At 34.0% G+C, this 27,526-nt stretch overlaps 2 protein-coding genes across 7 annotated transcripts; both read right to left on the bottom strand.

Annotated features, from left to right (window-relative positions):
* Positions 1-164: 164 nt before the first annotated feature.
* LOC108214240 (uncharacterized) lies at positions 165-15,747 on the bottom strand. 5 transcript variants are annotated; one of them, XM_017386121.2, is made up of 28 exons: positions 15,524-15,747; positions 15,248-15,413; positions 14,136-14,260; positions 12,342-12,464; positions 12,107-12,253; positions 11,841-11,970; positions 11,297-11,720; positions 10,273-10,394; positions 9,524-9,615; positions 9,145-9,358; positions 8,694-8,757; positions 7,087-7,235; positions 6,671-6,741; positions 6,396-6,569; positions 6,167-6,238; positions 5,600-5,701; positions 5,425-5,514; positions 4,897-4,972; positions 4,703-4,799; positions 4,533-4,602; positions 4,197-4,376; positions 3,968-4,090; positions 3,791-3,874; positions 2,531-2,715; positions 2,308-2,446; positions 2,160-2,219; positions 1,011-1,115; positions 165-605 (listed from the first exon to the last, which is right to left on the bottom strand). In XM_017386121.2, exons 1-28 carry the CDS (start codon positions 15,611-15,613, stop codon positions 492-494), a joined length of 3,588 nt encoding a protein of 1,195 aa, XP_017241610.1. In that variant the 5' UTR covers positions 15,614-15,747; the 3' UTR covers positions 165-491. The 5 variants fall into 5 exon arrangements, with proteins under 5 accessions (XP_017241610.1, XP_063946080.1, XP_017241608.1 ...); XM_064090010.1 differs by having other exon boundaries at positions 11,841-11,915; positions 12,121-12,253; XM_064090008.1 differs by having other exon boundaries at positions 283-420; positions 487-605; positions 11,297-11,970.
* A 2,613-nt stretch (positions 15,748-18,360) lies between these two features.
* On the bottom strand, positions 18,361-25,996 carry LOC108211274 (poly [ADP-ribose] polymerase 2). 2 transcript variants are annotated; one of them, XM_017382829.2, is made up of 19 exons: positions 25,628-25,996; positions 24,766-24,927; positions 23,876-24,037; positions 23,438-23,565; positions 23,211-23,292; positions 22,674-22,909; positions 22,189-22,315; positions 21,879-21,934; positions 21,342-21,415; positions 21,084-21,130; positions 20,816-20,865; positions 20,660-20,722; positions 20,326-20,406; positions 20,041-20,151; positions 19,839-19,914; positions 19,613-19,755; positions 19,102-19,175; positions 18,692-18,797; positions 18,361-18,601 (listed from the first exon to the last, which is right to left on the bottom strand). In XM_017382829.2, the coding sequence occupies exons 1-19, from the start codon at positions 25,863-25,865 to the stop codon at positions 18,509-18,511; spliced, it is 2,109 nt and encodes a 702-aa protein (XP_017238318.1). In that variant the 5' UTR covers positions 25,866-25,996; the 3' UTR covers positions 18,361-18,508. The 2 variants fall into 2 exon arrangements, 1 of the variants encoding a protein (XP_017238318.1); XR_010290204.1 differs by lacking the exon at positions 18,361-18,601 and having other exon boundaries at positions 19,618-19,755; positions 25,628-25,970.
* Between the last annotated feature and the right edge of the window lie 1,530 nt (positions 25,997-27,526).

The following is a 27,526-nucleotide window of genomic DNA, read 5'->3' as shown; positions in this document are numbered from 1 at the left end:
CTAGTCAATAAATAACTCTTGCAAATATAATCAATACGAATAACAAATTACATTGCTCGACTTCTAAAGAATCCAGAAACTTCACATTAGCAAAATAAATGAATCTATGAACTCTAAAAGATCATCAGACCCAGCCCTTCACAACACTGAGAGCACACACAATAAAAGAAACCAAGGCCAATAATATTAGATGTTAATGTCATCAAATAGCTTCAACATTAACGCCAAGTAAACATGTATATGGTTTGTTAAATTAATCGCAATGTATGTACAGGCTCAGTATAATTTAAACTTGTATGGATGGCGTTATAATATCCATAAAACATATGATACAAAGGAGCCTCTATCTCAAACATGAAAAAGATATCTGGGTTTGGGTGAACCCGTAGTATTTCCGCAGTCACAAGGCACCATCATCAGCTGTACTATATAGTTAGTAAAAGATATAAAAAGATAAAGCTAAAAAATTCTATACAATTTGGATACCTCCACTACATGAAGTAACTAAGAGAGGTCTTCTTTCTTGATCCACCTTCGCCATAGAGTTCATTCCATTGAAGAAGCTCGCTCATGTTTGTAGACTCCGATGATACACTGGCACATACCTGCACACAAGTCAAAATCTATTAGTAGAACAGCCAAGTCTACTTAAGATTAGTTCGAGAGCATCTTTAGTTGAACCATTTGGAAGCAAACATGCCTAAGAAGTAAGAACTAAACAATGTATTTGAGGGACCAAAAAGAGTCCTCTATTTTATGCATACTCCATTATACACAAAAATACTTCAAGCATCAATATTGGCGAACATAAGATCTTAAAATTGACTAATGTTTCAATAAATTTGAAAAAAAAAAGGGAACAGGGAGTAATTTTACATGTTCCCTGGACCAGTACTAATTTACCAACTACTTTCTTTAAAATAATAAAACATTTGAAACCACACAAATTTAAAGTTTTGGGTAAAGCTTTACTACTAATGTTAAAGAAATCTCTGTTGCAAATGTCCTACCTGTTCATGTGCAAATTTGAAATCATCCATACACAAAGGACGAACATCAACGCTGCTGTGTAATGCAGGTAAAGGTCTATTTTCCGCCAATGCCAAAGCTCTTTCCTGGTGTAATGTGCAAATATATATTTATTAACAGAATGAAGATGCAATGTAAGAGATTATACTCGTCCCGGAAAAAGAAAAAGGACATGCAATGTATGTTGGCATGTATCTATTCACATAACATTATAATGTACATGTTAAAAAAAATTGCTCCAACTCATATGTTCATCATCACAGACTCACAGTTAACAACATTTCACCGCATCAGATGTGCTAAATTGTGATCAAATAAGTCACTACACAAGGTTAAAACCTGGTAGCAACGTACATTATACTGCTCATCCAAATTCAAGCAATTATTTCTGAAAGCAAGAGGGAATGAATTCGAAACCTAACAGTACCTACGAGTATAGGTTTAACAACGGCATAAATGAGGCGGCAACTACCCTATTCAAAGTGAAATCACATAATGCCTGCCGGAATCTGAATTCATTAATGTCACCATTCAACATAAGTATGTTGAAGACAACAGAGAGGAAAGTAACATGTTCCAAAATAAGTATGTTGAAGACAACAGGGAGGAAAGTAAATTTCACACCTAGAATCTATTCTGTACACCATCAGCATTTTCACATTTTACAAACATGCTTTAAAATAGATATGTTTTATAATATACACACACACACCCAAACACACGCACATATATATATATAGGAGATAACAAGTTTGTGCTAGTTTATATCTGTTGAAGACAACAGGGAGGAAAGTAAATTTCACACCTAGAATCTATTCTGTACATCATCAGCATTTTCACATTTTACAAACATGCTTTAAAATAGACATGTTTTATAATATACACACCCACACCCACACACACACACATATATATATAGGAGATAACAAGTTTGTGCTAGTTTATAAATACAACCTTCAACTTTCCTGAGCTTATATCTAAAATATGTAGCTTTAATAACTAGAAGTCACACCAGTTTGAGTCAAGAAGATGCAGGTTATAGAGAAACTAAACATGTTACAACATAAATGAAATCATAGATATCTCCGAAGAATGTAAATGTAATCAGCTTGATAATTTAATTGACCAACCTTCTTTTCTTTCTCCAAAAGTTCTCTTATGGGGCAATGAGCAGCTGTCACGCATAGATTCTGAGAAAAGGAGAATTTTATAAAGCAGAACAACGATTGAAATACTAGGATAATGAGGAAGAATAAAAATAATGAAATGAGAAGTAACCTTTAAATCACTTCCTGAATAACCATCAGTCATACTAGCTACTGCTTCAAGATGGACTCCAGATCCTAATTCTTCCTTGGACAATATGACTCTTAGAATTTTCTCCCTATTTGTGGCATCTGGGAGGTTTACCATTAACCTGCAACATGTACAACATGATAACCATGAAAAAACCACCCATCACGTTGAAAATGAATAAGAAGATAACCACAGTTGTCAAAACCTTCGAGGAAGCCTTCGAACAACAGCCTCATCTAGGTCAAACGGCCTATTGGTTGCAGCAAGTACCAATACACGTTCCTTATCTTTTGTACGCAGGCCATCCCAATTTACCATGAATTCATTTTTCATTTTACGCATTGCTTCATGTTCTCCAGGATTTTCACGCCTTCCTAACATGCTGTCGACCTACAGAAGCATACTTTCTCATAAGACGCATATAGTAAAAAGACTGTGGCTTCTAGCTGCTGAATAAGAGACAGTTAGTGTTGGGGCAAGTACTCTAATATAGACAAGAAAAGGAAAAGAACATAGAACAACTAGCTGGAGATACATAGATCGAAGTGATGAAGTTTAAGCATCAGAAAAGAACAGAAAATCAATAAGCATTGTTGTTAAGTCGCATACAAATCGCTGACCACCGAGTCATAAAACTTACAGCAGACTCATTTAAACAGCTTGGGTTTTAAATAGAGCTGGCAATCATTTCGTTTCGTGTACTCGAAGGTGAAACCCGTATCCGCCCGTTATTAATTTCGTGTCCATTTAAACCCCGTATCCGATCCGAAACGTTTCGTGTACATTACATATAAAAATATTAATATAATTTTATTCATAAAATAGCTTTAATATACATTTTCCTATATAATATTTCTAAATATGAATGATATATTTATGATTGCATACAATTCTCTACAAATTTGTTAATGTTTATATAATACTCATCTACGTAAACATATAAATATACATTTGTTATATAATTATATATTTAATATATTATAACATATATAAAATAAAATTTATGTACAAATATTTCGTGTGCTTACCGTACCTAAACTGAAAACCCATATCCGACACGAAGTCTATCGTGTAATTTCATGTTCGTGTACTTTCATGTTTCGTGCATCGAAAATCAAAACCCGTATCCATCTTTTTCGTGTTAGCATGTTATTTGTCAAATTGCCGGGCCTAGTTTTAAAGGCAGGCCGAACAATACATAGATATTAATATAACAATTAACTTATATATAAAAATAAATATATATTTCCATTTTTAACACCATAAGGATTCTATATGTAAGCAGATATGTTAACATCTAACACCAATTTGTCAACTCATTTAACAAAAAAGTGTGTTTCATGCAATTTATGTGACTGTCATCACGCTTAAAAGTACATATCTATCATTTTCTATTTTTCGCCTAAAGTTATTAAATAGAATATCATTGTTCAAATTACTGTAATTCAAACCATATTATGCCTACCTCATCAACAAAAATGACACTGGGTGATATTTTACTGGCAAGGCTGAAGACAGCTTTAACATACTTTTCTCCCTCACCAAACCACTGCAAAAAATAGACACATGTCAATAATTTGAGATGACAAGCTTGAACAGATATACTATGAGAATTGAGTCATTGACTACAGTAATTATGTACTTTTGAAGTAATGGCTGACATAGATATATTGATGAAGTTTGCACCAGCCTCAGTTGCAACTGCTTTTGCAAGCATAGTTTTACCCGTGCCAGGAGGTCCAAAAAGCAATATCCCCTTGCAAGGCTACATATAGTAACTTCTTTAGCACAAAAAAATATCAAAGAGCTAAAAGTTAACAACCACTAGTAAGAACATGAAAAACTAGAGAACAAAGCTTTAAGCATCTAACCTTTGTCAGCTGTCCTTTACAGAACAACTCTGGCCTTTGAAGAGGTAGCATCACCAATTCTTTCAATGTATCTTTGACATTTTCTAAAGCGCCAATATCATCAAAAGTAACACCAATGTCGTTGGGCGGAATTACTTCCCCAAGTAATCTCTTCTCAAATTCATTTTCAGTAACAACGTCCTTACAAAAGTTATGCATTGCTTTCCATATTAGACAGACTTCAAGTAGAAACCTTTTGGCAGTAACGCACAGTAGATAAAGACACACACATAGGCCCTCCCCCCCAAAACAAACAAACAAACAAACACATAGACAACGAGATATTGCAACTAATACCTTGAGTGATTTCTTCATGGTCTTGGTTTCATTTTGTACACCCTGTAGAATGTCGAGCCCATATCTAATGCTGCAAAAGTAAACAGTGAAAAAAAGGAAAAATGATGTTTAGATCCTTAATTTCTCACATTTTCTCATCCATTACTATTACTTAATGTGTAGTTACATACCTATCACTAGATAGCACAAGTTTTGCATCTTTGGCAGGAGCTTCAGAACATTGCATAAAGTGATGACTTAAAGCCCATCCAACAACTTTCTCCACACCTATTGTAATGAAGAGAACAATCTCAAAGATGAAACTAATCTGTCCCGTATTAAGATTATGTCTAATAAATAATTTAAATGAGTACTGAGTACTGACTTTCATTGGTCAAGGTTTGTTCTTTTATGGACAATGTTCCAAGCTCAGGACATTCAAATCCATGTTTGTTCAAGACCTGCAATCAAGAACTCAGTACATTTACATTACCGAGTAAAACCATTGGTAAAAACAAGAGAAGCATTGAATTTCTTGGAAATCTAAAAATATTATTCAAGCTACCCGATCATAAATAGAACATCATATCTTTAACAAACCTACAACTGAGAAACCTAGGCCTCATATCAACAAAAAGGCCCCACAATGTTCAAATCAAGAGCAGATTAAACTTATGAGTCCATGTATAGCACAAAAGCAAATATCCTTTTCAATTAAAATGATTTACAATCCTAAACCATACTATAATCTAACTCCATGTGTATTTGTACAAACCAACAAGCTGCAACTTTAGGCTTAAAAAGTAACATAATAATTCAAAACAGCATAGGAAAACACAAAGGAAACCAATTAAAGGATCTTCTACATCAAGGTAACAAAAACCATGTTACAAAAAAACAGGTGCCTCCTTACCGAGCGAAAGCTAATAATATTTGACTCTGACTTCAGGGTCTCTACATCACGATCCAATTGTTCCTTCCAGCCTGAAAGCAGTGTTTCATCCTGCCACAGTTTAAATAGTATTATTTGAGTTCTCAATTACATATTTTATTACAAGAATGAAGAATCCACCATAAAAGATAATTACCTGAGGCATCTGTATCGACACTTTGTTTGGGAATAGACGAGTGAGTTGCTTCATTGTTTTTGGGGCATCTTTAGTTCTGTCATGTAGTCTACCAAAACTATCCTGAATTATAAAAGATTTAAGATATAAATGACACTCAAATTCCATCAAAATTAATTTTGATTTTAAATATAATATTATCATATCTCGTTGAGTTTTGTATTATATCATAGTCATGTATAATACTTTATTACAATCATCTATATTTTATGTAGCTATTCAACTGAATATTTGGATCATAAATATATTATTACATCAAGCATTTAGATGAAATCATGCATCAGTGGAAACAAAAAAGTTAATTGCTAATAAAGTTTCAATTGAAGTGTCAACATAATTAGAACCTAGCGGGCTAGCCCCCATATTTACGGTCAAAGTGATTTCAAAGCATCAAAAACAACAAAAAAAAAAAAAAAAAGAAACATCCAAACAAGAGGACAGAAGAAAATTTCCAGACGGTTAAAGATGCAGAGCCAGCAAGAAACAGTGTTCAGAAAATAAATAATCACATAGAACTCCATTACATACCGGGAAAGCAAGGTCGAGTAGTGCTGTTTGATTGCTTCCAAACTTCGTAAACAAAAGTCCACCAGGCTGGGACTAAAACATGTAAAAAGAATTTTAATTAATTGTCTACAAACATGTAACAATATCACCAACAGTGATACTTAAGTACATACCCCACCAACCCAACAGGCCTCTCAATATATCTAGAAAAAGGTTGCTAATGGGGGGTTACATAGTGACAATTACTTACTTTCTCTTTGCGATTATCCATTTGCGTCTGCGAAGCGATGACCACCACGTTTCCTGGTAAATTTTCAAGCTTAATTTTGAAAGAGGCATATGCCTCAGGATTTCCCAGTAAAGACTTCTCAATGTCTTTTATAAATATAATTAATGGGCCACTTTTACATTGTTCTAAAGCAACCTGTAAGAAAGTTAAAATCATGTCATGATGCATTAAAAAATAAAATTTCAAGCAACAGGAAGACAAACAACAAGATACAGTACATCACAGGCTGCGGTTACCTCAAAGAGTTCATTAATTGCAAGCCTTTCACTATCCTCGCTACTGGAAGAATCAAGGCGAAGCAAGTCGGCTGCATTATGACAAAAACAATTGTAGCCTCAAAATCAGTTACATGTTGTGAGTACAGAATGGAAAGGGAAAAAATAAATACATCATATTTTCATCCCTTGATTACCATTATTTTGAAGTGAGGTAAGTAAAATGAGGACCATGCAGGGAGAGGGAGGGAGAGAGCTATACAGAGAGGGAGATAGGAAGAGAGAAGGAAAGAGATAGAGATGGACTGAAAGAGAGAGCTTAAAAATAAAATATGCCATTCCTAATGCTACCAACATGTACTCCTACTGCCTTACATAAAATGCTACCAACACACAAAAAAGAATGTCGCAACAATAGGAACAAGAGAATAACTCACAGGCGCAAAAAAAACCATGATCTTCTTCACAGAGGCCTCCAAGATCATTACCATCTGGAATTTGTTTGTCAAATCTAACTCCAATCTTTGAAGAGCCATTTTCTTCAAATGGAAGCACTACTTTGCCTTTATAACCATATGATGGCCCCCTGGGAAAAGAAGGGGGACAGATAGATATCACGTATAGCTCTTGAACAAACATATGTATAGGTAACAACTTGATTATATAAAGCTAACATAATTGATGTAAACACATAAACAAAATATTTAATAGTGTAACATCAGTGCCCAAAAAACATAACACCAAACTAAATTCATTATAGTTTCTCTGACTCATTCCTGCAGTTACCAGGCTGTCAGTATTATTTTCAGAGAAATTCAACCTCAGAACACAAACACCACCCCCCCCCCCAAAAAAAAGTGGGGACCACACATTCAAAGAATGTGCATAATGCGGTGATATTTTACCACCCTAAACTTCATCTTGAAAATGATGGAAGAGATTCAAATAGGATCCATGAGCCTCACTAGCAACCCCCTCCAACATAAAGCCCAATCTCGATACTTCGATAAATAATGTACTAAGCTCAGCAACACTGAAAAGAGCCAGAACGTCACCGATCCCAAATCCATACCAAGTTCGCCAATCTGCTGAGGATCAATAGAAACACGTAGCACACATCTTCTGACCAAAAGGAATGCATACTGCATTACTCGATGCTATAGAAACTTCCTTCAGTATCCCAAACCAAAAATATCACCAGCGGCGGGGAATCCGCGGATTATAAAAAGTGAAATTTTCCCATCTCAAAAGTGCTCTGTTGGCATTCTTTAAACACAATTAAACCACTACTTTCTCTTTCACACACATGGAGAGGTAAAACTATGTAGAACTCTAATCAGAAATAATTGCTTTATCACATACTCTGCAAAACTCAAGTCAATTCGTATGTTCCAAGCTAAAACAATCTCTTTATAGAACATAATATTCCATATGCAACAACTTGGATCATCTTAGACAGCAATGCATTAAAAAGACAGAAATTGTTGGCAGACTTAACTTATCTACATGTTTTCATGTGGAATAAGGTCGCACATACTTGATTCAATCAGTTACCCCAATTTTCATCTTTTATTCGATACTAAGGATACAAAATTAGCCAACATGGACAACACAAACTCTAACAAGCTATCCAAATAGATTCTTTGCCTTAAAATATCCAAAACAAGTTGCCACCTTCGAGACATCTGTGCATCTTTATTATTGTCACAGCATAAAGTACACTGTTGATATAAAACACACCCACCAGAGAGCATGGGCCAAAGAGCATGACCATTACACTTAACAATCCACCCCACACCAAAGAACATTGCAGAACTACTACTTTATGCTTAATTACACTTCTTTAAATTCATAGGCCCAATCATAATTTACAACATACAAAAGAGTCATGCTAACAGATAAGAGTGAATTATCAGGGTGAATAGGGTTTTTTTGTTTAAGCCAGAATACAGATAGGTGAGGAGTACATATACAATAACTATTAAAGCTAATGAAAATAAACTGCAAGATTGTAATGACTTACTTATACTGGTAGAAAATGTACCTTAAAAGAGGGTGCATGGGAGAAAATCCAGAAGGCAAGGACCCAACAAATTTTACCCTATCACCTGAAAAAGATATATTTTAATTAAAGGTGTTGTTATGCTAGAGGAAAAATATCATTGCATAGAATTTTGTGATACATAACCTACCTAAAAAGTAACTACTTGATTACACAATATAATATTGAGGAGAGGAATGAAAGATAGTGCAAAAAAAATTCCAACATGTATTGTGATTGAGATTTTAAAAAGAAACATAAACAAAGTACAATTCCACTTGCTTTCTTTTGTTTTTACCAAAACTGGGAAGAAAAAAAGGGAACATATGTCTCTTAATAATTTCATACAGCAGAAATTACACTTCTGATCCGTGTCTAAAAACTACACTTTGTTAACTATCACAAACAAAATTTGAATTATGTATGAGAGCAATGACTGAGAAAAATCATATACCTTTCTTAAAAATGTAGTTTTTGGATGATGCAGTGGACACCTCCTGCTTGGGCTGGGCCTGAGAGCTTAAGATAGACCCACCAGTTATGTCAGCCTCCACACTTGAGGCTGGTTTCTTCAGATGCAACGCTACAGCCTGAGCACGTTTAGCAAACATGCTTGCTCTTTCAGGCCTTGAACTTTCCCTAACATCAGTTTCCTTCGCTGAACATCCCTGATTCAATACAAGGTATAAAGTAAATTTAAAAATAAATATTTCAGACTTCCCCCTCAGGGATGTCAAATATAGCTGAGGAGCTGCATCAACTCACATAGTTATACTAACCTGAGGACAGACAAACAGACAGGAAAAATTGAAAAAGGACTAAACAAAGCTTACTCCGGGCAACAGAAGGGAATCAACAATGAGAAGTGCCACACCAAAATGTTTGGCAAGCGCCCTAGCCAATGTTTCTTGATAGATTTCAGAACCTGGTTGATGAAGAGATTAATTTCAGATTTCAAATGTGTAAACAAACCTCAAAAGTAAATATCACTCATTCAGTCCCAGTTATACTCACAAATTTATGAAAGTTTGCAGCACAGCTTTTAGCCCAGTAAGAAATCATCCATAATATTATCTAATCTGATGTTAATATTATAATAATAAATCACACTCAAACACACACACACATATATATATTGAAGTTTAACAACTGTATTCTTCTCAAATATTGTTGTTTAAAAGCACTCAAAAAATTCTCAAGTAAGAAAAAGGTATCCAATGAATTACAAAAAAAGAAGTTCATTAGTTTTAGCTACTAATTGTCTACATGTAGGCAGAGACGATCCTTATAAGTTTGTTATGTGTGAGCATATCAATGATCAAGTAAATCAAAAAGGGCTTATAAAATCTATTAAAAACCATTAATACTTTGTATTGGTACGACTTTTATGCCACACCTTAGTTGAAAGAACTAAACTACTCGGTCTCTTAAAATATTTCAATTTCTTCCGGGCTATAGTTTCTCTTATGAGGGTCCCCAATTTTGTCCTCCTGTCTGTTTCATATTTCTTCCACATATCTAGTCAAATATTAAACTAAATTCACTAAGATCTACAATAACAAAAACTTCAAAGTAACAATACCTGCAGGACCAGATAATAATATTCTTGGGCTCACGGAAGGCAGGTCCACGGAAAACTTGGTGAACTTGTTACACTTTAACTGTATGTATGTCGAAGCAATCAGAACATTCCTTGTGGTCTCACTATCAATAAGAAGAATAAACAGCATATTATAAAATTTAGCAAAAATTTGCAAGGAAAATTTAAACAGCAGAATTCCAGGACTAGGTAAATATAATTTTCAAAAATAATATTTACGGAAATGTTATCTACATAGTTAGAAAAATTAAATCAGGATGCACAAACAACTGAAGACTACCCAATTTCGTCATGGAGGTACGAAATTCAGAGTTCATATTAGGAGTCAATCGAGGTAAAGCATTATGCAACAGAGCACACATATGTTGGCAATAGAACACGTTTTTGCACTATTTCATTGTTTGAAAATGTCAGCTTATAGTACAGGAAATTGGTGACTAAAGCCACAGCTTCTAATTAAATAATTTACAATGTTATATGGCTAATGGCTATACAAACATTTTCTTTCACCTAAACATTCTCAAAATAAATAACTCCTGACAATCATACCACAAGAATCACCTAAAGATTAATTTTAGATGTAGAGGACAAAAAGGAAAGATGTGCACAACTACAAAATTTAATAACAACAGATTCTCATAGCATTTAATAATAACAATACATACTCATCAGGACATTATTTGGAGTGACAAATTCATTTTGCACTAAGCTTCTGTCATGAAAAGATCCCCAAAGAGAAAACAAAAAATTAATTGGAGACATTTTCTAATAAAAAGCGAAGCTCTGCACATGCACTGGAATACTGGATCCCAAAAATAAAAAATGAACCATTTGATGAAAAAAATGATTACATTATAGATATATCGTATATATGAACCAAAATTGAGACATTTTAATTTGGAAGGACCAAGTGATTAGATCATATGAGAATACAAACAACTTGCAACAATTTAAACTTAAATTTTAATATGTAATGCATGCACGACGTCAAAGATATATTTTGCACCTTAGATAATATGGAAAGCTTTCAATTGAAACTTCAATATTCTCAGATTTGAGGATTCGTTGTTGTAGCCCCTCCTTGAATAATTGGCGTCTCTTTGACATCAACACTGGACCGTCCATATCCTTCGGTACATCTCTCAAGTCTTTTTGCTCATCAAGTATTTTAGAAATACTACTACTCAAGTCAAACTCAGGAGCAGAAGATCCTGAGAGCATCTGCATAAGCGGCCTCAGTTCAGGGTTTGTTTCTGGAACCTTTTCGATTTCTGCATCCATAGCATCATCATTGCCGCTGCTATTGAAGTTGATAGTTTCATTACCAGCATTGGTAGACTGTACACCCTTCTCATTCAACGAAACACCAGTCCCATCATTATGATCTGCTGCATCCTTCAGGTTGGCATCCACAATGTGGTTATCTGACACTTCACAATCAAAAGGAAGAGTAGGCAATTCAGGTTGCACATCCTCATCATCGCAAGAAGGGGGAGGAAGAAGGGAAAACTCCTTCCGGAGATTTGAAAAAGATGCTAAAACTGATGCACCTGCAACAGTTGAGGGATCTCCACTTGCCTCAAAGTGAAGACCATTCATAGAACTACTATGCTCTAGTAGGCTCACTGCAGGAGGCAAACTATCAGACGCTAAATTATCTCTAGAAAGTTGTTGATATATCTGTTTTAATTTGTTAAGGAAATTCTTCTGATATAATTTAGCAAGTAAATTTATTTACTCTACAAGTAGTTTAGAAATATTGAAATATACCTGTATAAACCTCAACAATAAACACCATAAAAAATGACAAGGATACATAAGCATGTTTACCAGATGGACTGAAAACCACTTCATCACCTCCATTGAGAGGCAAGGAGGTATGCTTAGGGCAAACTTTACCATTTACTTTAACAATCCCTTTTCCACCCGTGACTGTAAGTAAAGTGCCCGATGGACTTCCTTCCTAAGAACCATAACAGAACAAGGGAATTAGCATGGCAAGCAGTCAAGCACTTTCATTAATCAATAACAAATTTGCATAGTAAACATACCTCTGACTCTATCCGCCTTAAATTACACAAAGTTTTACTGATGGACGCATCACCTATCGACAAGTCACATTGACGACCTTGACCAACAGTAAATACAGGACGTTGCATAACGACATGGGGATTCTGAAGTAAAAAATAAAAAAAATCAAGCACTGTTTAATAAGGGTATATAAAGGCCACCACATCTAATTTCAAATGACTGTTGGTAAAAGCAATCAGAAGAGCATAAATTAAGATGAGGGCATTAATGTGAAGCAAGGAATGCTAATATGTCGGTGGGGGAGGATTATTTTATCAATCTTCACCACATTACAAGGCACACCATGCCTAGTTTATTAATTTTGGGCACATGTCATACAGTCCATAAATCTTCATGTTCCATCTAAACTTTACCGAATATCTTAATCACTGGTAACTGGTTTTGCTAGAAAAATTACAAATGCTAAAGACCCTGGGGGTCTGGGTATTCATTACCATATCCTATCTTGTACTCCCTCTGTTTTCAAATATTTGACGTTTGACTTTTTGGCACACGATTCTAAGAGCTTTGACTACATACTTAAAATTATTATTTTTTAAATTTTCCTTTTCTGAATAAAAATATTAATCTTATACTTTAATTCACAAAAAGAAAATTTTAAAAATATTAATTTTAGCTATGTGGTCAATGCACCTAAAGATGTGTGCACAAAAGTCAAACGTCAAATATTTGAAAACAGAGGGAGTATAATATTCATTTTCTAGCATGCATCACTTATAAGTTGTAAAATGCCAATTTTTAGAGTTGTTCAAGACTTTCCCAGCCTATAAAGCGATACTACTATTTTCCATAATCTGAAAAACAAATCACAGAGACTACACTGTTGTTCCAATGAAAGCCTTTCATCGACTAATCCATGTGATGCACCAACTCGTGCGCATGAAGTACTAAAATACCATTTACGGCACTCAGCTAATGACGAAATTAGAACAAACTTAATAATAGTTCCATGATGATGGGAATTCTCCAATTACTAATACATTCAAGTTCGGGGGAACTTACAAACCCAGCAGGATTACATTATATACTATAAATATCAACAAACAATGATCTATTCGTTGTCCATTCTAGAACTAACATCCCGATTGGGCTTGGCTCATCATGCTTGTAGTTTATAATTTTCCTTTTACTTAACAAATTGTTCAACTCCAAGAAAGAAAGACTTCAGAGTTCAGTCCATTTCTGTGCTTCCTGTTCCCACGGCAGACGTATGCTAAATTGAAGCTGGGTTTAATTTCACTCCAAGCGCCTGAAAACTAAATTTGAATTTTGGAAGCAGCAAATCGTAGGCAGATACTTAAAATGAAGTTTAAAGGCTGGCTCCCTCTTATTAAAAGGGCAAACTTCAGTCTTCATGCGAAAAGCCTTAAATAGTCTTCCCTCTATAACTAAAATAAAAGGGGGGGATAGATCCTTTATAACCCGGCATCAACGAAATAGTGTGAATAGTTAAGTGTAGCTACTGCTTATAAATTGTATTAATTGAATACACAAAACAAAAATGAAAAAGATATAAAATTGCAGCTTAAAGCAGCTAAAGGATAGGAGATCCGTACTTACTAGCAACTACATTTCTAAATCTATAGTTACATCCCTAATTCATACAATTGTCATACTAATCACAAACTTCTAAATCCTTCTATTGTAGCTCAAACACAATAATTATTACTTCTGGCTCAACAAAGATTGCTAAGTAGATATCTAAACAAAACAAACATTTTGTCCAATAGAGGGAAAACAATAAAGATGCTTACTTGAGAACACTGAGATAGGAGTTTTCCCCATGCAACTCCAACATTTGATTTAAGCTGTCTTTTCTTTCCTCGATTCAAAGCCGGACCATTAAGTTTATTCTTCTCATCATCAATCAGAGAACCACCTGTAATACAAAAAAGAGCAAAACAAATTAAACAGGGATCGTAAAATTGAAAATTAGAATTAAATCAATATATTCATAAAAGTTAAACGTCTTAAAAACCTAAAATCCGACTAAATTTAAATCTACATCACAAAAAAAATTTCAAAAACACTTTATTTAAAAATTTAACACTGAAATTAATCTCACAACTCAATTGGGAAAAAAAAACCTTCCTGAAACCAAGAAACGTGAAATTTTTCACAGAACTCGAACCAATATCATAATTTTTTTTTTAATATTCACTTTTTTAACACAGCCAAAAAGTAAGCTAATTAGCTAAAATATATCTAAACACTAATCAACATCCCAACTTAATAAAAACCAAAGACTTTTTAAAACTAGAAACATAGAATGCAACAATAAACTCAAATCAACCATCCCAATACGATATAAATCCTAACTTTAGTGAAACAGAAAACCCAAAATTCAACACTTCAAAATCAAGCAAATAAATTCAATATAAATTCAAACTTTACTGAAACAAGAAACCCAAACCTCAACACTAAACCCAATCAACCAACCAATTCAATTAAAATTCAAACTTTTTTAAAACAAGAAACCTAAAATGCAACACTAAACACAAATTAACCATCTCAGTTCAGGAAAAAGTCGAACTTCATTGAAACAAGAAACCTTATATTTCACAGTAAAAACTCAAATCAAACATTACATGCAATAAAAATTCAATCTTTATTGAAACAAGAAACCTAGAATTCATCACTAAACTCAAATCAACCATCACGACTGGATAAAAATTAAAAACTTTATTTAAACAAGAAACGTAAACACTAAAATGCAACACTAAACTCAAATCCGCCATCAAAATCCTATTATCTTTAGCTTCTAAAAACAAATATTCGAAAATTAACTAAAATCACATCACAATTCACAGAGAAAGTCAAACTTCAATCACTAAACCTAAAAAGGTCAAACTTGTCGAAACCTCACCTTCAAGTCTGGCATCAGTGGATTCATCTCGCACCGCCTCAACCGTCTCCTTCCGATCCGCCGCTGCCTTCTCTTCTCTCGACTCCCCTCCCGACTCCTTCGCCGGTGCTAGGGTTTTCTCCGCCGCCGGCCGATTCTCGTTCGTCGACGACGACGTCTCCACCGCCTGCACACAAAAAAACACAATTCACACACAATCAAACCCCAATCCACACACAATTCGACCGAATCGCGCGAAGAAAAAAGCCGCCGAAAAAGTCGGCGAAAAGGCGGCACCTTTGATCGCTTCCCGGTGGGGAGAGACGACGACGAGGGGGATGAGAGCGGGCGCTTCGACGACGACGAGCCGCGCCGTGTTTCGACCATGGTTACACGGAGACGATGATAGATAGATACAAGATGGGTGTATGTATAGGTGGGGAAGATAGATGGGGTGAAATGCAATGAAATGATTACAGGGAGAGATGAGTTGACACAACAAAACTTCTCTTGTTTCTGGTTGTTTGTTGCCCCCACCTTTATATATTCCTTTTAACATTTGAATTTTTTTTGTTATATTGTGAAATATAATTCGGATGGGATCGGATCTGATCGAATTTTATATAAATTTCTTAAAAATTAAATTTGTTTACAAAGGGATGATATATAATTATAATATTTTAAAATAAAAATGTATTTGAAAATTTAAATTATCAAACTGACAGTTATTAGAATGTTAAAATACTCAAATTTAATGTGTTCAAGTGGTCTCTTGTATGACATATATTAGAATATTATTGTCACAAATACTAAGCGGTATTTATATCTTGATACGAAGATATATTCAAAAGATATTTAAATTAAATGGTATATTATATATTTTAATATTTTTTATGGAAGATTGTGAATTTAAAATATATTGATTCTTTTATTATGATTGATTATAAATATTATTCTATAAAAATTTATCATAAAAAAATTTGGAAGAAGCTTTATAGTGAATCATAGAAAATGCATGCATCTACAACATGTGTGCTTATAGATACATTAAAAGTGTGAACAAGATAGTGAGAAAAGGGTTGGATGATTGATCTAATTATGAGAGTAGATAGAATGATTGTTTAGTGCAACGCTCATTTTGTAGCACTTTTTATTTTCTCATTCTAAATTATTTTACAAAATTAATTTATATTTATATGATATTTTTTCTTTATTCTAACAAATATAACTTATAATCTTGTAAATGAATATTTTCAGGATGAGCGGGATCGAATTCAGTACCTGAAACGACAAAGAATAAATTCTTGACCGTTTGAATTATCCAACCGTTCTCAATTCCCTTTGATTTTATTTGAAGGGAAGGCCGAGATGCCAAATCTGATGCATCTTGTTTGGTGCATGTTGTGTGGACTGAAATTACTGTGGTCAGAGGAGGATACAGTGAGGGTAGGAGATGCCTAGAAATGGAAAGAAAAGGTTACATCGATGAAATCTAGTGAATGCATGCGTGGACAACTCATCAACTTCAAAATTGGATCCAGTTAGATCATCATGTTTTCATGTTTTTCAATGCTTAACACTGTAGTACTATTAATGACATTAAAATACTGAGCCATAGGTATCTCAAATAATCTTTTATGAAATTATTTTTAAGATAATTTTATTGATGAAATCGATATGACGGATCTGTGTCTAATAGTTGGATATCTGATAAAAATATGTTAGCTAATTTTTCTTTTTGAGTATGTAGTATTTTTTTTAGAATATTTTTCGGAATAGATGGGTTAGGTTTAACTTTTTTAAATTTAATTATTTCAAAAAAAATTTATAAATTAGACCGGAAAAGAAAGTACATGAAAATCACTATTTTAGTAGAAACTTCAAATCATATATGTCAGCGACTGTTTATCCAACCCACAGTTCGTGATTCATCCAACAGCGTTAAAATAGCGTTGGACGAGGTCCGATCAGCGTTTTTTTTCCGCCGGACTGAAAAAACCTATCCAGTTGTAGAAAAGCGCGGGACATATTAAACTTTTGTTTTAATCTTTGACCATTAGACATGCATCCAACGGCCAGTAAACTGATTGTTGGTTAACAGCTCCTGGCATACGTATGCCAGGAACATGGACCCTTCATAATAATGTCTTTTGTAATGTTATAATTGCAAAACAAATAGAATCACATCAGTTTATGTTTAAAAACCACATTATTTGGATATAAATTTTTCATCCTTCTCATTTCTTTATTAAAAAAAATATTTCCCTTCTTTTCATTTCTTTACGGAACACAGAGAAAAACAGGAAAAATCTCTGCAAGAGCAGTGATGCATTCAGTTCTAATGAGTAATTGATAATTATTAAGCAACTGGAGCAGGTGGTTTTGAATCATACTAATCCACACATAAACGTGGATTAGTGTGAAATGCAGTGACTGAGATTAGATAAAGAAAGCAATTAATTATATACAGTCAGCTGTTGAGTTTGAAAAAACAAATGGAGTGTCACATGCACCACAGAAAGTGGAGAAGGAATCAACAAGATGGATTATGCATGTTTTTAGTTAGCATAATAGTATAGTACATTTTCAATCATTGCTTGCTTCTGTTCCTTAAATCTTGGTCTTTCACATCACACTACAGAAACCAACATATTTTTAGGGAAGAGTAACATGAAGTCAGACCATGAATATTCATTTGGACCGATTCGATTCTCGCTCGTCTCGATAATTAAATTTGCGAACTCTTCGAATTTTCACGAACAACTCAAGTCAAACTCGACTCAAATTATCACGAACTTGGTTCTTAACGAACTCAAGTTTGGATGACAAAAAGTGTTTGTTTACCTTAATGATCAAAAACGACTCGTTTAGCAAAACTAAAACTCGATAAGCAAATATTTGACTCGATTCGTTTACAACCCCATTAAAAGAAAATAATATATACATATTTGTGCCAGGACTGGAAATGGAAAAGAAAATAAAATGAGTATATGTAATTAATTTGACAAGATTATTCATTTTTCAGAGTTATCATGTATCAGGCTAACATCATTTTGCGAGTTATTTACACTACTAATATTTGTCTGCAGGAACTAATCAGCTTAAAAAAAAAATCTGGACATCGAAACAAAGGCTAGATAAACCTTGACATCTTATTCCACATATATAAAGAGTTAACATTATGTAATTACATATACATATCTAGCTCTAGGAAACAACCTCTCTTACTGGCACAAAACAGAACTCAATGATCTGCTTGGCTATAAATAATACAGACATATTCTACCTCATGAAGTTGAAATTGACATGGATGACGTAGCGCATCCTTATCTGATCTGCATTATAGACGATATATTCGTTGTACAACAAGGAAGCCTGAAAAAGAAACTAAATTCTGTTTAATATCTATAATTATTATACTTGGAAGTTAACACGGGTACAAATCATTGGTATTAGGGGTAGAACCTGCACATCTGAATGTTGCTTTGGCTTTCCTAGTGGAACAACAACGCCATCCTCAAGTGTCTCTGCCTCTGAAAGATCCGGGGCAGTTTTACCAACTCCTTTAGTGCTGCGTTAGAATATCAGATATGAAACAAAAATAGTAGCAAAAGAAATCTCTCAATGCTCATGTATGTGTGCTTTTCAGAGTTGTTCCCGTGATTATTTGGATTACACAATATCAGGTGGACAAGCATACTCTACACTTAGCATTTCAGATCAGGTACATATAAAACATTAAGAAGGACAAAAATTAACCAAAACTCGATATGCTCTATGGAATCGTTGATATTGCAAAAGAAATTAGGCCGCGAAAATGTATGCTGTGTAGAGAGATGGAAAGAAGATTAGCAATCTTGACTTAAAGAGAGAACCTTAGCTTTCCAACTGGCAATTTGTCTGCGTCGTATTTTGCATTCAGTAGCTCAGCCATGTCACCCAGTGCAACCTACAAAATAAGATGGCAAGACAATAAATCTACAAGAAAGCCATTGTTTCACATAACAAGATTATCTGTCGGTCACAATTAGAACCTTTTCCAACAAAGGAGTATATGTGATATAAACACAAGATAAGAGTCATGTTTATACAATCTTTATGTGTTGTAAGAAGCTAATATAGGACTTTAGATTTTGTATAATATCCATAGAGTGCTTTGGAAAAAGCAACATTTGTGAATTATGATGTACTTATTACATATTAGGAGTTTTGGAGGTGTAATATATTTCTCTCTACTAGATCTTTAAGAGTAAATGACAACTAAATGGCCTGTTAATTGGTCATTCCTCAACACGGCTCATTCTTTTAAAGTTTAAGATATTTCTTAAAGGCCTTTTATTATCACTACTTGACATGGCTAGGACATTTATAAATTTAAAGGAGCACCTCACATAGAAGCAGCACTCCAGATGTCGCTGTAGGGGTTGAGCAGCAATAATTTGCACTTTTAGAGAACATGTCAGCAAAATAGACACCCTTCCCAAACATGTATCCAGTGACAGGTGCTTCAGGAGGGGCAATACGCAGACCTAGTGTTTAATGTGGGGAAGGTTGAAGTGAGGAAATCTGCACTCAATAAGAAATGAATAACTGGAAAAGGAGATAGGAATACCTTGTTTCAGTATTCCAGTCCAGTTTGTAAGCCGAGAACCATGCCACAATAGCATTCTATTTTTCGTCCCAGAGAACTGCTTAGAAAAGAAGAGGAAGCCAATATCTTAAACAATAATCAGAATAACACTACAATTGCAAGCAACAGAATATGAATCCACAGAAGCAAGAAATGCCACAAACATAAGTATGTACTCCATTACCTTCTTGAATCGCTCAGCTTCACCCTCCCTCGAGACGCGAAATATTTGGACAATATCCACTGTATAATTCGAATGCGTCTTTGCATGAGTGTTCTTCATATACTTGGAAACCTGTATGACACCAAAACTCTAAAGCAACTATACAAGAAAAACTGATTCAGGACTAAAAAATTTATTTACTTTGAACTGATTAAGAAAGAATTAGAAAGCACATTCCTAACTTATTCTTATAACAAAACATATTTGAAAATTTCTGCATGACAAGATAACAGAAGTAACTCTTACTATGGAGAACTCCTTGGAATCAACATCAAGTGGCAGCAGTTCACAATTGAGGCGTTGATACGAAGAATACAAAGGATCTTCCTATTATATAAGCAAGTGCAGATTGTTAAACATGATATTGTTGTTGTAAGTCACTTTAAACAAGGGCTGGTACCCTAAGTATATAGCTGTTATTCTGCTGATGCAAAGACAATGTGTTCAAGAAAAAAAAAAGCCGAAAGCGACCATAACCGTAAAATAAATAATATAGCGACCATAACCGTAAAATAAATAATATAGCGACCATAACCGTAAAATAAATGATATATCGTTATCAAGAGGGGAAAAACAACACCTGCATTCCCATGTCTTCCTCCAACAACTTTGTTGCTACCACAATCTCACCTAGGGCTTCAACCTATCTTGTAAGAAGTAATCAAACATTTAATTGGACACGTGACAATTCTTTCTGCAATATAGCATCTGATCAAGAGAGAAAAGAAAGAACTACCATTTCCAATTTGTGTTTTAACTTCTGAGGACTGTCGATGACAAACTCACCTGTGAACATAGTTTATCAGTGTCAACAAGTTTATAGACTAAATTGTTTGCTATCTGTATAACCCACAATTATGAATGTTCACGATAAACATCTATTGTTAACTTGTTATAAGCTTTTGAAGAAGATTTGGTTAATCTAAATGTACAAGTCCATGTTTATCTAAATGTGCCCAAACTAGTAATAAGAAAGTGTAGAAGTGAGGAAAGGAGAAACTCACGCATCTTTCTGAAACCAAAATCGTGAGGAATCACTGTGTAAAATTCTCTGCAGCAAAAAGTCACTGGAAATATTAACATTGGCCAAGAATTGTGAGAAATCATCAATAGGAGGTTCAGGAGAGAAGCAGATAAAGATTAGATATATATTCATGATATATGTTTGACTCTCTGAAGCGTTTGTGCGTGTGCGTAGCAAGATACGTTTTAGTAAAAGAATTGTTGATCAGAGAAATCATATTCTGGTGAATGATTCTTACCCACTTAGCTGCTCGAGTTTTTTCCTATCTGATTGGCCAATCACGTCAGCAATTTTCCTCAACACCTTATAGCCCTGGGGAAAAAATGGACAATTTAGTGAGTGTGCATTTCCCATAGACATACATTATAATCTATTTCATGAAAAAGAGAATTAATTGTTAGGGCGGGCTGGCAGCCATGAGTAACTTTACTTTGTGGAATTTATTCTTAACAGAATTAAATTAAATGTTCCGATATATCAAAACCAAAAGTAACAAATTAAATGCCGTCAGGAACTAAACTTGGCATAATAACAAAAAATATACAGCCTAACCTAAATGTTGTAGCTAGTAATAAGCTACATTGCATATGAAAGTGTCTTAATGATCTGCTACCATGATATACTTGAGGTGTATGTGGCTCTTAAAGTAACTATAGATTGTTCATATTTTTGCAGATTACTATTAAATTTTATCCTAAAAGATATTTGGATAAGATATTGCATAAAAACCATCAAAAAGATACATCATAAGAAAAACGCATCATAGAAAGGCTACCTCAGAAATCGTTGACCTGCTTAGCTTACCAAGTGGCAACTTTTCAGCATTGTATCCTACAATGGCATAAATGGATGGTTTTGACTTTTGAAAACAGTGCAAGTAAATTAATCAGTACAATAAATCATACTAAAAAAAATAATAAACAATGTAAATATCATAAGATGATTAGCATATGATATTTTACAATTCAGACATTCAACAGGGTGACAGCTCATAGAATTTGTAATTTGTAATAATTGCAATGTCTGCACAAATAATAACCTGATACGCTTGCAATGATGTGAAGTAGTAATAGAAAGAGCCAAACCTATTTCGATCATCTGTTGCTTCATCATGCTGACATTACATATAAGAGATATGAACTTCGCTACACGGACTTCCAACTTAGTTTCTCGAGGTTGAATGTCAGTTAAAGACGTAGGCTTTGCTTGTACCTGATAATAATTGCCCATCACTTTTTGAGTATTTAGAGTCAAATATAAAGGGAAAGTTTTCCAAAATAATGAAAAGGTAAGAAACTCTAGCATACATGACCATTGAACACCAACTTCATAATGCAAGAGAATTAAGAAAAAGCAGTCAAATTTAATAGTAACCGAAAAGTGAGAACCATAATTTTTTTATTCATCATCTTATGAGGATGTGCATACCTAATACCTCCTAAATCCTAATAATTTCATCAAATCATATAAACGTGACATGAACTGAACCAATATACAAACACTGATATTAGGTACCTCAAATGTAGAGATACTAATCAAGCAATTATACATAAAAGTAAAAGAAACTCACATCTGTTTGGTTGTCTGTTTCAGTGTAATCCATTTCCAGCCATCTGTAGCACTTCGGGTAAGGAACAAAGTCTTTACGGCTGGACCACTGATTCTTAGTCTTGGCAAAGAACTTTAATTCGAACTCCTTGATAGCACAGTCCAGTGATGTATAAGGACCATGTAATTTATCTTGACCCTTAATACCAACTCTTCCCCATCTATTGTAAACCATGTACCTTACACCATCATCAGATTCTGCAATTGGTTCGGAAGAGCAAAGTAAGATTAAAAAGGCAATAGTAGAATCTGAGATATATTAGCATGGATGTTGATGATTCTTGTTAAGGAGGTAAAAATTTAGTAAGCCAAGAATGCAATAAGTTCTTTACGGAAGGAATTCCAGAAAGCAGCTTAAGCTTGTCAGTTTATTGTCCCCGCCAAAAAAACATATCCTAATTTCTCAAATTCTCCATAAGTGACTTGATTATCATCTGAAAATATAGCAGGATATTCTTAAGAAAACTAGAGATAAAAAAGTATAGAAGCAGGGAGTGACCTAGAAGTTGAAGAACATAGAACTTGTTGTTGTTATCTCCCACATTTGTCTGGTTCAACATTGCATCATAAATTTCATCTCCCTACATACATGGAAAAAGCATTAGAAAGAAAATACTCATATGTAACATGGAAATTCAAATTAAAGTTTAGTATGTGTTAATTAGATTCTTAATCCTCAAGCAGAATTGTAAACCAAATGACATGTACTGCAGCTATGCCACTCACTCGTTGGAATACATGGTACTGTGACTTAATCTCATCTGCTAGCCATTGATCCAGTACTGCTGCACCTTTCTTTGTAGCTGTTACCAGCTTTTCCTTCTTGTTATCATCAACATACTTATTTTCTTCACCTATATTTTACCAAAACCAATGAGATACATACACATACCACAACATGTAAGCAGCATGTCACTTGGAAACAGGGTCTGGTCAGGAACCTTCTGTTCTTTGTAAGAATCTTCATATTCTAAATTTCATTTAAAGATCTTTGATTTCTTTTTTTTGAAAACTTCAAAATGGAATCAACAGGCAAAAGGCACTATATATGGGAGGAAAAAATATTGTGATAACATAAAAGACATTACACTAAACATAGACACAACAAATATATATTGTCTAATATATAGACGCAAGAAATATATATTGTCAGGCATCGATTACCGTCAAATGTAATGTGCTCTGAATTGTTAGCAACAAAAAGCCTATCAATGAGCTCTTTCTTTGACCCAGTCGCAGAAATTCCTCGAGCAGTGGCTTCTTGCCGCAATTGTTTAACTGTCATGCTTGGATACTTGCTATTATCAACATAATTCTTTTCTTCGCCTGAATTCCACCAAAAAAATAAATTACCAAACTTTCAAGATTCCAAAAAGGCCTGATATTTATTTATAAAAAGTTCGAAATCAACAAGCAAAAAATACATATTATGTAGAACACAAACAAAAAGAAACAGAAATCTAAGAACCTCAGAAATAGCACAGTACACTAATAATTATAAGTTTGCATTTGAACAGACTCCACACTCACACCCACACACAGACAAGCTCGAATGTAAACTATATCATAAATTAAATACCAAACCCACAGTATGTCTTTCCCAGGTTCTGGGGTCTGCCAATCTGGTGGGAGATCTTTCCTTTGAAAATATTATTTTTTAATGTTTTATCTTAAGATTTTAAATTGTTTTGAGAAGGTTCAAAATATCATCAACCAGCCTCGCTGTCTCCGTCATGCACATGCATGAGGATAAGCGATGCACACACTATTCAGGGGGGGCACAAAATTTAAATTTCATTAATAAATAATTACTACTTAATTTTAGGGCCTCATCAATACATGACTAAATAAACTGGCATACATGATACATCCTGCTCCTCTGCTTCCTCTATGACTCTATTTTATTTTTTTCGTTTCCGAATCATATCTGTACTAGTTAAGTATTGTTCAAATCATTTATTTATCGTATAAAGCCATCTAAATCAGCTAAAAGAGAACTAAACAAAAAAATGTTAATACAACAAAACATACATGGTTAATCATGGATTACCTACCATCAAGTAAATTTGGCTCTGGATTGTCAGCAACAGAAAGCCTATTAATGAGCTCTTTCTTTGTCCCGATTGCAGAAAGCTTTCGAGCAGTAGCTTCTTCACGTAATTGCTTTAAAGTCATGCTTGTGTACTTGCTCCCGTCAACAAACATCTTTTCTTCACCTGAACTCCACCAAACCAAACAAAATTATAAACATGCCAAACCAAACATAGAATGTATATAGGGGTGTAACTGAAGCAAGTAGAGCCAAACATTGTCAAGCTCGAGTTCGAATAAAAAGTTTGGGCTGGGGCTCAAGCGAGCCCTGAATTGCGAGCCCTAAATTTCAAACTCAAAGCTCTGCTTGGGAAATCAAACTGTATCTAAAAAATACTAACAAAAGCTCAAATATAATATATAACAAAAAATATGGTTATATGGTTACAGTTTCCATAAAGACAGACTGAGTACTTTGCCGCACACAAAAACTAGTAAAAATAATAAAATTCAAAAATTTAAGAACTCAAAAAGTTTTGATCTTTTTTCTTTACTTCTTGAGAAATTTCAAATTGGTATGAACAGGCAAATAAAACATTATGTGGGAGCATAAAAACAGTACACTACATTAGTACACTACACAAGCTTTGCATTTGAACACAATCTCTCTCTCTCTCAGTCTCTCTCCCCCTCCCTCCCCCTCCCCCCTCTCCCACTATCTCTGTCTCTCTCCTATATCTCTCTCTTTCTCTCTCTCTATCTCTCTCCCTCTCCCAATCTCTCTCTCACTCTCTCTCCTATATCTCTCTCCCTCTCCCACTCTCTCCCTATCTCTCTCGCTGACACACACAAGCAAGATTAAAATCAAAGATATCAAGAACATACCATCCAACCCAATGGGGTTTGAACTATCAGCACCACAAAGCCTCTCAGCGAGTTCTTTCTTCAACCCAATTGCAGAAACCCCTCTAGCAGCAGCTTCTTGCTGCAACTGCTTAACACTCATTTTTAAATACTTGTCAATGCCCTTCATTTCTTTAGGCCCATCAATGAAATCCCCACTTTCAGAACCTTCGTCTCTCAATCTTTTGTTACTTCTCATTGTTCTTGAATCACCGGACATTTCTTTGTGTAATTCAAGAATCTCTGCAAGTCAATGTGTGTGCGTGTTGGGTTTTTAAACAAGGGCTTGAATCAAGAGAAGTGTGTTGAAGAAGTTTTTTTTTTTTTTTTTAAAGTGTTGCAGAAGTTTTTTAATTGGAAAGACCGGCATAAAAGGACTTTCCTTTTAAAAAAACGGTTAACTTTATTTTCCCAGCATCTCCCTCATTTCTGTAAAATGTGCCTCCGTGCCTGTTTGGCCACTCAGAAAAAATACTTATTTTTTAAAAAACACTCTATCTATTTCTCAAATATTTTTTAATCACTTTTTACTTGTTTCTAACCACTATTTTATTTTTTCACTTTAATAAAGAAACACTTGCTTTAAACTCGCTCAAGCGGCCCTAGTATATTTTTACAAGTCAATCTATATCCAATCCATTCGGATTGTGAACAATCGGATCGGAAATTCAATCCACTAAAATCATGAAATATATTTTTGCACGCGAAGGATATATTAACTTTTCATAAAAAAAAAAATAAGTGATATTTTCTAGCTATATTAATTCATGAATTTTAACTTAACAAGTACAAAAAGGAATTAATACAATAATAAAGTAAAGTCTGCAGTTACATTTTATTAACAAAAATGTAATTATAAAATTTTGTTGGTTGTTTTTATAAAAACCTTCAACATAGAATGTATCAAGTGAATAGAAATATAATAAACAAATTATTTAATACTTCTGGGGTCTTAGAGGAAGCAAATTATGGTCTCCTCCATTTAAAAGGATTAAAATTAATATATATGTCCTAAAAACGGAAAAAGGTGATTGGAAGGTGTTACACGCGGAATAAACTTCACAGTCAAGTGGAAAAATTTAGCTCCCGTATTTACTCTGTATGTAATTTATTAATATAATATATTATAAAACAATATAATATATTATATTATAATACAATACGATATAAAATATATACGTAATATAGCTAAGCATGGATTGTTAACTGATCGGATTTGACCATATTTATATCCATTCTTTATCGGATCAGATTATTATCGAATCATTTCTTTTTAATAAATGTCCATATCCATTTATTCACCCACGGATCGGATCGGATATCAAATCCATTTACAGCCTATCCATACACAATTAGCCAACTGTATATCCGTAATACCGCTCAAACAATTTTCGTATAATATTATTATGCTCCTTTTTATAATAAACTACATTTTTCATCTTTGTGATAATTTTCAATTATATAAAGGTGGTGTTTGGCCACAGCTTAAAAGCTGGCTTCTGGGTTTATAAATTAGAAGCACTTATTTCGTACGGTTTGTGTAATAAGTCAAGAACTACTTATAAAAAACTGAGAATGTTAGCTTTTGTTTCATGACTTCTGCTTCTTTCCCAAACGGGTTAATTATCTAATTGGTCACTGAAGTGGGTATAATGTATCAAGTTGGTCACTGAACTTAAAACGATATCAAGATGGTCACTGAAGTGACCATAAATATCAAACAAGTATCTTCAAATATGAATTCAAGCAATAAAATTATTATTTGTAAAGTTTTACACATTATTTTTGAATGTTACCAAAACCAAGTAAAAGGTTATGCCTTTTAATATTTATGATAATATATTTAGATTTTATCAAGTTTATTTATTATTTATTTTAAAA

Source organism: Daucus carota, chromosome 3 (assembly GCF_001625215.2).
Source record: "Daucus carota subsp. sativus chromosome 3, DH1 v3.0, whole genome shotgun sequence".
Lineage (NCBI taxonomy): Eukaryota > Viridiplantae > Streptophyta > Magnoliopsida > Apiales > Apiaceae > Daucus > Daucus carota.
The sequence above is the reverse complement of the archived record's forward strand: the minus strand, read 5'-3'. Positions and strand labels throughout refer to the sequence as shown.

Excerpts from the sequence above, each read along its gene's own strand:
- LOC108214240 (XM_017386119.2), bottom strand. The coding sequence starts at position 15,613 with ATGGTCGAAACACGGCGCGGCTCGTCGTCGTCGAAGCGCCCGCTCTCA. Across the intron at positions 7,236-8,693 it reads CCCATGCACCCTCTTTTAAG|GGGGCCATCATATGGTTATA; the intron begins GTACATTTTCTA and ends TTCTTTTCCCAG. Across the intron at positions 4,091-4,196 it reads GTAAAGGACAGCTGACAAAG|CCTTGCAAGGGGATATTGCT; the intron begins GTTAGATGCTTA and ends TACTATATGTAG.
- LOC108211274 (XM_017382829.2), bottom strand. The coding sequence starts at position 25,865 with ATGTCCGGTGATTCAAGAACAATGAGAAGTAACAAAAGATTGAGAGAC. Across the intron at positions 21,416-21,878 it reads GCAGGTCAACGATTTCTGAG|GGCTATAAGGTGTTGAGGAA; the intron begins GTAGCCTTTCTA and ends TTTTTTCCCCAG. Across the intron at positions 20,723-20,815 it reads TAAAACACAAATTGGAAATG|GTTGAAGCCCTAGGTGAGAT; the intron begins GTAGTTCTTTCT and ends CTTACAAGATAG.